Below are 10511 nucleotides of genomic sequence, written 5' to 3' on the forward strand. Positions count from 1 at the left end.
GCTTTGCGAAAACATGATTTTGATACTCACTAAGCTTGCAATAACCAAATCCCAGTATTAATTCTAATTCTGGGATTTGGTTGATGTATTGAAAAGATGTATTTAGCTGAACTGTCCTTACTTGTTAATGGCAAAAGTTCTTCGGAAGAGTCGTCAAGATTCATCATTTGAAGAACATAAAGGGACGGAAACGAGTCAAGAACGGCAAGCCCTGACCTAAATTCAAGTGAAACACGCTTGAATTTAAACCAAATTGCAGAGGTTTGCATCCAAGTTTTTTAATTCATATCCAATATTTACAAAACAGTCAATAAGCTACCGTAATTAATTGCGATTGTTATCGCTTGATATTCTTCAGTTTGTATGCCAAGGTCATATTGTGTAAGTACAGGTAGGTTTAACTGTTCCATTTGCCTTTTATGGACAAGGATCGAACGGCACCGAGGCCTTATGCCTATGGATTTTGTAATACTGGAGACTGAAGCAAAATATAATTATGCTTGCCGAATATTTGTATTGACAAAGATAATTCAACGAATAACGAGTAACGCTACCAACAAAATATATGCCTTGTTTAATTCTAAAATAATTTAAAGTTAATCCCAGACAGCTGTTGATGTTATTTTAGTCAAAGAACCATGTCAATTAGACGATTGGAGACGATTTTAGGCCAAGAGAGGTTAATCTACCTACATAAGATATACTAAAACAACATTTTATCAAGTAATCACGACGGTTGTACATTTTGTGAAAAAAATAAATCTTTGAATGATTAAAAATATCAGAACACTTAATTACACAGCTTGATAACGACTTGTTTAATTTCTTGACAGTTCATTGCTCTTTTAGGATATAAATCCTTGTTAACAGATTTAATTGTATAATTAACATTTAAACATGATACTTTTGATTAAGGATACGTCTCATGTAATATTGACAGGTGCTATGGGTCACAAGACTTAAATAGTTTTGTAGAAAATGTCAAGAGTAAAAGAATATATTACATTTTAATTAAGAAATTATCACGTTTTTATCATGCGTTGATAAATGTAATTTCACCAGGTGTTTATAATAGTCACGTGTAAACTTTGCCTTTAACTAAACAAAGTTAAAGGCAAAGTTTACACGTGACTATTATAAAGATTGTATATTTATATGAATCTAATCAACTACTAACATCATTGGGCCTGAATGCAAACGATTATGAGCGCCAGAGACTTCAAAGACTTATTGTAAATCGATGAATATGTTTGCAAGTAGGTGGCCCAACAACTATGGGGATATAAACTTTGTCTGAGCATATTTGCTTGACTCACAAATAAGTCCCCAATCATTCGGTCAATTTAGCATGTCGCAATGCTGAACTCAGTTCTTTCCCAAGACCAAGGGTATCCATTAGGGCCGATGCCTGCCGACGAGACGTCTAAAACACTTTTCCGCTCTATCCAGAGTGTAATTTGATGATTTTTTATCCGGAAAACAAGGCATATCCTAACTTTCGCCACATCCTTTAATATTTTCTAGTGTAAAGCGAGTCCCTATACCTGTGTGAAGAACTGGAAGAGAGGTAGGGTCAATACGTAATTGTTTTGAAGAACTATTATTTTTCCGACTGAAATGACACTACGTGAATCAAAATGCTTCTTTTTGTGGAGACATGGTTTCGCCACAACAATGAATTAAACGATTGTCAATCAGTCAGTTTATGGGGTCGAAGGCTTGGGAAGCGAGCGCGCATACATAAAATAGTAAGTGTACCCATGTATATATGCTAAAGGTTAATAAAACATTTGTTTGTTGTCGATAGTGGAGAAATGACTCGGGATCATGTACGAGTATATATTGTTAGAGAGTAATTATTGATGAGATGAAATCCTTAAATTGTTGAAAAGAATACGTAGACCTTATTGATTTTGGAATGGTTTTTGTAATTTTTAAAACCACATCAGTAAAAATTTAAAAATAATAATTTAGGTATATGTTATTTGAATTGTTAATTTGTATTTTACTTTGCGACGAGTGTTAGAGACTTCCTATAATTGAACTTTGATGACAACTTTTACTCAAGACATCGACCGCAGATTTGCTGTAACACACGGTACATGTCAACTTATCATAACGATCTCAAACGCATATAAACACAACTTGTTATGGACGGGAAAGTAAATACAGATCAGAAACTTAAGAACTTACGCAACCAATCTTCTACCGCTCAAATATGAAATAAATATAGGCACAATAACATCTGAGCAAGCTATTTATATGTAGAACAAGTTTCATTGAATCAAACACGATATTATAATAAAAGTTGAATCAAAAAAGTTTGCACACAATATAACTGATGGTTGGTGGTGACGTAACGGCTTTCACTTTCCAAACATTCTAGATAATCTAGGTGAAGTTACAAATGTTATGTGCAACAACCGTCTAAAATGCTAACAATTACTGTAAAATGTGCCTTTTGCTGGTCAACATAGAGTTGATCTTTCCTTAAGTATATGTTTGCGGTTAATGTTTGTTGATTTTTTTTTGGCAATGTCAATCATCTTTCACTGTCGCTGCGTACTCTCATATAGTGATTTAGAAGTACAGTGTTGGATTTTATACGGATATTATGATGAATAACGACTTGTTAGAACGAGTATGCTCGTTAAAGTATAAAGAAAATGTTTGTATTAAATGGACCTTGAAGATCAGACAATGTAATATTCTATTGAGGAGTTATTGATTTTAAAGAAGTTCAAGACAGTTCAAGTGAATCCTTGCATATGTATTATAGCTTATACGTGTTTTTATCCCTACTTCCCTACTATCCCTCCTAATGTTATAAATGCGAAAGTAACTCTGTCTGTCGGTCTGTTACGCTTTCACGTCTAAACCACTGAACTGATTTTAATGAAATTTGGTACAGAGATAGAGTTGACCTTGAGAAAGAACATAGGATAGTTTTTATCCCGGACTTTTGAAGAGTTCTCTTGGAAACGCTATATAACAGACCTCGAAGCGGGCGAAGCCGCGGGCGAAAAGCTAGTTTTCTATAAAGGTTTTCTATCCGACTTTCGATTTTGATCATCATATATCAGCAATAGTACTTATACCCATTTAAGAAAATATTATTTGACATCTAGATGCCCCAATAAGGTTCATAGAAGATCATTGCCCACAAACCACAAACATTTTTAATTAGAACATTTACAATGTAAAGAAACGTGCACTCGTCTCAGACAATTGTATTTATATTATTAGCATCTATGTATTACACGTGCATTTCTAATGACATGACGTGTTGTTGTGTTGGCATCGACGTATGCGTCATTAACACGTAACAAAACATCTGATACACATACATACATTTATTTGTAAATAGAGTGGACATGTAGGAGTGAATAGACTTTAGATGGGGGACGATCATGAAGCAATTGGATGTAAGTGTTGTTTGAACGGATCAAAGAGTGATACAGTTCTCTGCTGAGTATTTTTCCGTGGACAACGAACTTTACTAAATAATGAAAAAGAAAAAAACATCTGATATAATTTATAAGTGGTCGCAAGTTTCCCTCGCTTGCTTGGTTATGGATTGACAATGCCAGATTCCATTTTGGAATTTTGACAGTGCACTATATGTGCGAGAGCGTCGTCACTCTTTCACAATTGCTATTACATTACGAGGTAGGTTTAGCCTCTGGTCTGGTCTGGTCTGGTCAAGCCAGTAGTGCCCGATACTTAAATAATTGAGCAGTAGCTGTTGCTACTACATTTTGGCGGAATCAGTCCCTCGTTGGGGCCTTAAGTGGTAACAAAGACATACTTTCCCATTTATAATACTAGCGACATTTTCTAAAATGTGTTTATTACAAATGAGATAATCATTGCACAACATTATTTCAACATAACTTTAACAAACAAATGCAGTAAGAAATTGCATTAAAACAATTAACATAGGCGTTGCATATTAATTGATACAACATATTATGTAAACGGTTAGGTCTGGGTAAGTGGCGCCAGTCGATGTGAGGAGAAACGGCTTTATTTGTATGATCATGTGATTTGCTGCATTGTATATTAACGTTTCTCTTCCACGTAAACGACACCAAGCGGCTTTTGAATCACGGATGTGGTGTTTTTTACTAACATTTAGTCAGATGAAATACACAAAGGGGTATTAAAACCTATACCTTTTTTGTACCCTCCAAACTTTAAAAACCGTCACCTGCCTATTTATATATTAGCTTTCCGGATGTAAGTAAGTCTCGTTAACAAATGGTACGGTGTGGAAATACGTCGGCGTCGCACCGTTTTTTGAAAACACCCCGGGACCCCTTTATGCCGTAGTCGAGGGATCTCTCGCGCATGCTCCGTCCCGGGCAGACCTACATTACCTAGGTAATGCATACAACATGTAGGAAACCTTGCTTCAGCGAACTACACGTGTATGGATACTAAATTACGTAACCGCATTTTTAAGTTTCTCATTATTTGCAAACTCAATGCAAGCATTTTACAAATAATTCCGCTTACTTCATGATTTTTAATAGTCAAACGACAATGTGTGGACTAATGCATAACTTTTGCAATCAATGACAAGATTCTCCTTTATTCAAATAATAAGCGGTTCATGTATGTAAATGATTTACATATCACTGATTCAGTCTCGTTTAGTGCGGTTATGCATTTAGTATGTACTTGCTAATGAAATCTGTCACAAGGAAGGTCGAATGGGCATTGTCAGAACGAGTATAAATATCACATTGTCATATTCAATTCCGGTTTTCTTTTAAATTCAGACAAAGCTGGCCCATGCTTGAAAGATCTCGAGACCACCCGGAGGATTCTCTTAATATATATTCCCAAAAATACTCCAAGGGTTTGGTAAAATATACCACACACCATCCAAATAATTTGGCAAAAGGGGTATGTTATTTACAATAGCTAACCAGATGTGCTGACAACACAGCTGTCACAATTCTTAATCATTCAGTCAGACACTGGACCCGCATTCATGACAAACGATCTCATAGTCAGAGAATTTGCTGGTCAGTCACGTTTATTGTATGAATGCTCGCATACAATAAATACAAAGAATCACCCTATAACCAAACTTGGCATGCTGTCATTTCGATCCTTACTTGGGCTAATATGTGTTCCACGTTTCGGAATATTTTTTTCCACATGGGGGCAAACTCGTGTTGTCCTTGAGACAAAAATCTCCAACAGTCTGAGAGTCAAAAATAAAAATGAACGCCAACGCAAACCTATATCGCAGTTGGCAGTCGCATTGTCGATTGTGGAAATATGCTGCAACTAATATTATCCACACGTGTCATTTTTATTTTAGAAGGAAACATTTGTAAAGTTAAACGTGTTAGATTTGCTAAGAATATGGGCAAAGGCACGCCATACGTATGCCAATATTAAGTCGCATGTACCTTAAAAGGAGATGGGTTATTGCTATAGATAGACTTATGAGCTGAATGTAAAATATATGTAAAGGGTCAGATTTAAAATCTTTTATTTAGTTCATCCTCTCTCCTTGCCAAGCGTTACGAGAACAGGACTTTACCGCCGAGTCTGACCCTGTGTTTGACTACAATCATCAGTGTGAGCTTATTGAATAACATTGCCAGTATGCAAAAGCTTATATCGGAAGGTCAACAAGCAATCTTATAGTCTATGACTAGCACGCTGTATAATAATAAACTTAGTTCATTGAATGAGTTCGACTATCGTCCGGCGGTCATTGTTTGACCTTGATGCAGAAACGTGTAATTTAAATTTAGAACTTGTCTTACTCTGTTTATTATTGCAGGAGACGTCATTGACTGCATTTTCAAAGCGTTCTCTTTTTAAAACAAATATGGCAGCTTCAACTTTTGTAATTCATAAAAGGAAACTATTTCTGCCTTTTTAATTTAATAATTTATTTTTTGAGACCCAGCGAATTTGTGACATAATAATTTCTGTCCTTCGTGGACACAAATATTAAGATTGCCTTATCCAAAAACAGGTAAATAGAACATAGTTTAAATAATAAACGTTGTGTTGTTTCAATATTTGTGCAACTAATCGTAGGAAACGACTGATAATTCAACGTGCACCGTGTAATTGATTTTTATTTACTGTTTTTTCAAATCAGTTAATACTTTTTGTAAATACTACTATTTTACAGTAATTTGAGATTTATTTCCGAAAACCGCAGTTTTATTTGACAGTGTAACGCTGCAGGTTGTAAAACCGCATCTGCAGCCCATTTAGAGATCAGAGGCGTGACAATCGCAGTTAGGAGGCAAGAACAGTCTAATAGAAAGTCACAGGCCATAACGACCAGTTTCCCTTAACAAACTAAAGGCCAATTATAAACTTTTACTTGAATTTTGTGGATTATAGGCTGTTATATTTGAAACGAAATTGAGATAAGAAAATAAAAGCGCTTTGAATCGCTCTCCAGGTGTTATTAAAGTAATTAATATTGGCATTAATTACCTTCGCCAAATTTTAAATGAAGGTATGAAATTCGATACTATTTTGTTTCTATAACTAGGTAAATCTTACTAAACTCATTCGCTCTTAAATCATTTTTTTTATTTAAAGCCACTTAATTAAAAAAAAAAATGCCCGAGTAATGTCTGATCATTTTAATAAGCAACTTTCTAACTGTCTGGACATCCATCGAAATCTTTTAAGATCCAAGGATGACGTATAAAACTGCGAATCAGATAAGTGCTTTAGAAACTAGCTTTAATTAAGCAGTATTTATTGGATTTCTATAGAGCAATAACAGGCAGCCAAGATTTAATGAGTAAATCACGATAATCTGGAGCGTTTAATCAGATTTAAATACTTTGAAACAAATTGTTCTTCTTTGTGCTGACTCTTCAAAAGACTGTGGACACAAAATAGATCAATTTTGCCTATGGTCAAAAGTGGGTGGACCCATCCCAAGTTTTATTATCCCGACACGCATCTGCGGGATGGGTAATTTGTAAGCTCACCCCATTGTTGAGGGGACCTCAGGTAGAGAAGCCCGAGTGCGCTTAAGCATAACACGCATCCCGTCCCGTCACGATCCCGTGACTCTGGCTTAGGTAAATGTAGGGGCCCGGGGTGTTTTTAGTCGGTGAGAGCCAAACATATCCCGAAGCCGTCCCCGTCGGCGTGGGTTGAAACTATTAGCTTTTCATCCAGAAAAAAAGGTACCTGAGGTCCTCGGCTGTTACAAAAAAACTTCTTTACAAAGGATCCCTTACCCCCTGCGATGCGGGGTCAGGTAAAGGAGATAGCTGAGACAAAAAAAATCTCACCCACAGAGAACAAGACATTCAAACTCTTTTGTCTCAGTTCAAAGATACGTTATCAGTCAAGTCACGTCGTATTATCATTCAAAAGTTCATGTCAACGTACCTTATATGATTACCTACGAGTAACCGATTACTCTTAATAAGGTAGGCAGGCCCGTAGCCGGCCGACGAAATACGGTCAGGGTCAGGAGGCAGAAACTTGCAAGTCTTGAATAGGACTTGGGTCACATACTTATCAAACATTTCTATCTAGCTAGGATTTCAACTGCTGCCGAATGTTATGTAAAGAGCAAGTTTTGTTTAGGAGTCCTGTCATGATTTGAGAAGTCTTTATAGTGTTTAGTTGAATACATGGCCATTTTCACTGGTATTTGCAAAAACTTGATGCTCAAAGTTGGTCTACTTGGGCGATTTGAAAATTAATTTAATAACCCAAGAACAGACTTAAAAATATCTTAACTAATGTGGTCGGTTGATTCATATATTTGAAATAGTTATGACCTTTTAAATGAAAAACTATATGTCACTCAATGCAATTTTTCACAATGATATTACTGTAAAGAAAAGTATATTGCACCTATATAATTTGTTTGTATCAAAAATTATTTACTTCAATTTAAATAATTAACAAGTATACTTTCACAAATACTATGCATACATAAACCAAGGCTTTATACAACAATCCATAAAAACAAAGTCACAAGTATAAAAACCGTCTCTGAATTTTAAGGGATTCAGGTATTGGTATTCAAATTTAAAACAGGGTATTCAGCTGAAATCGGTAAGACTGGAAGCCGCATCTAACACAATTAGGAAAAGGGTTTGATGACAGCGTCTTGCATTTTGTTACTATCATGTTTTCTAGAGACAATAAGTCATGCCCATGTACACAAGTCTTTATGCTCAAAATAAATATTGTATAAAATATTATAAGTAAAGAGGTTTGATTTAAAATATAGTAGACAACTTGGGATTTGATTCCCAGTTACAAAAGAAATGTTTTGAATGTAAAATTTCAATTTAGATCATTTCTCATGCAATTATTAGTTACATAGTAGAATAGAAAGTAATTTAATATTGATACAGTAAGGTCAGCCGTTAATAAATTTATCAAAATTATGGAAATCTATATTATTGACTTTAAATATACAATGAGCACAAAAACAATTACAAACAAAAACAAAAGATGTTATGACTATTAAAGTAGGCTAATATAAACATAAAAAATGTTATTACCATTTTATGTTTACTGATTAGTAAAACAATATCAAATTTATATTGATCTAAAAAATATGCAATAATAAACAGATTGAGAAGAAATAAACCTCAATTACTGAGAGATTTTCTGTAATTTCTCAATGCATAAATTTTTAAAAGATTATTATTCTTTTTTTTTACAAGAATGTGCTTAATGTCTTATATAAATATAAACACACTATGTATGGTATACATTTATGTTTATTTTTCCATCCATATGAAAAACAAATCTGCTCTGACTTTGATACCGTTTTTGGTGCAAGTCTTAATTTTCATTCATGTAATTGACCCTAGAATAAGTTTTATAAGCATTTCAGGTATGAAAATTGTTATCAAGTTGATTGTTTGTGTGTTGATAAAACATTTGTCATATTAACAATGGAATATTTTATAGAAATTTGTTTGTAAACAGTGTTGTCAAAGTTATAATTTTTGTTTGACTGGATTAAAAAATATTTAAAATACTGTATTATGTTTACATTTATCTGCTTATGTTTAAAATAGAAAATTAGTGTAATACATTGTCATATAAAAAAATTGCATCTGGACAAGCAATGAACAAGCTTGTATTATGAGGCTTGAAATCAAGAAATAGGATGATTCTTTATAATTTTTAGAACTATCTCTGATCTTATGTCAATTAATATTTATTATGGCATGTCTTATTTCAATTGTTTTTGTTAAGTTAATTTGTTTTGTATTATTTAAATTAACGAGTTTGTAAAAGGCAACATAAATGTGTGCAAAAACTTTCTTTTTTACATCCAAGTTTATGTCAAGCAAAGTAAACTTCACACTCACAGTTGAGCTGATTCCAAATTGGTTGATTTCAAATTTGGAATACTCACCACAATTCTCTGAAGTTTAACAGGCCAGTTGTGTTTATTATTACATCACAAGTTTTTACTATAAAATGATAAAATAAAGCAGTTTCTAATAATTATATGCTGCCAGTGTCAATCATACACGTGACTCCCTTGACCTTGCATCCACATTCGCCTTGATAGGCTAAGCTTGCCGCAATGTAAGGAAAACAGCTTCAGATAGAATTAATTACCACGAGAACGTCCCGCCGCCAAACACGCGCCATCATGCCTCTACGATACAACACCTCGTAAGATAAGCAACATAAAACATCACGTTTTGTTATCAAACACCTAATCGCGAAAGCATACGAACACAAAGAACGTCGCTAGATACTGCGACATGAGCCTGGACCGACGCCAACTATAAACTAGCGAAAAAACAACACTGAATAGAGAAATTATGCACTCACCTGATATTTGTGAATTTCTTCTCACTGCTATCCTCCCCACGGATATAAAGCTCAATCTAACACTACTCATTATTCAAACTTCGACAACGATTCAGTAATAACATCAGCCCTCAACCGACCAACAAAACCGATACACGGGCCAAATAGAAATTACAATAAGTCGCCGTAATAAGCGAGTCGCAATTTTTATTGTATTTGTTTGTCAGTGAGAGGTCTCTGTCATGACGCAACACTTTTAGTCAACATCAACACTATTCGTAAATCTACAATTAGACGGTGTAAGTACGAAAACTGCACTTTACTATTTTTTTTGTATGATTTTACAAAAACAATTTTATTTTTTAGATAACGGAGCGGCCATACTGATGTTCACAGCTGATTTTGATGTGAAAGAAAATGAAATTTTTGTACCACGTTGTTTCGATAGCACTGCTCTCTATCGACTAAATAAATTAACTTCGTAACTGCTTTACCATAAGTGCGCAAAGTTGGTTCCTTAATCACGCTAGATGGCGCAACTATTGGTAAATCTATTTCGAAACAAATCAATCTGAAAGTTCATTTTTAACATAAAAAATGTAATATTATTTATAAAGAACTTAAAAACAATGTATTCATAAACTATTAATTTTGTTGTGATTTATACATAATGTGGCAATATTGCTCATGCACACCGACAGTTT

At 34.3% G+C, this 10511-nt stretch overlaps 1 protein-coding gene across 4 annotated transcripts in view; it reads right to left on the minus strand.

Moving 5' to 3' along the window:
* Positions 1 to 10260, minus strand: part of LOC113493766 (ATP-dependent Clp protease ATP-binding subunit clpX-like, mitochondrial) — a 28026-nt gene extending 17766 nt beyond the window's left edge. For 3 of the 4 annotated variants that reach the window (XM_026871774.1, XM_026871773.1, XM_026871776.1), the window contains exon 1: positions 9829 to 10260. In XM_026871774.1, the coding sequence (XP_026727575.1) occupies positions 9829 to 9898 (70 nt within the window). In that variant the 5' untranslated portion in view covers positions 9899 to 10260. The remainder of the gene's footprint in view (positions 1 to 9828) is intronic. The other variant, XM_026871775.1, reaches the window with a different exon arrangement.
* Between the last annotated feature and the right edge of the window lie 251 nt (positions 10261 to 10511).

Source organism: Trichoplusia ni, chromosome 5, assembly GCF_003590095.1.
Source record: "Trichoplusia ni isolate ovarian cell line Hi5 chromosome 5, tn1, whole genome shotgun sequence".
Taxonomy (NCBI): domain Eukaryota; kingdom Metazoa; phylum Arthropoda; class Insecta; order Lepidoptera; family Noctuidae; genus Trichoplusia; species Trichoplusia ni.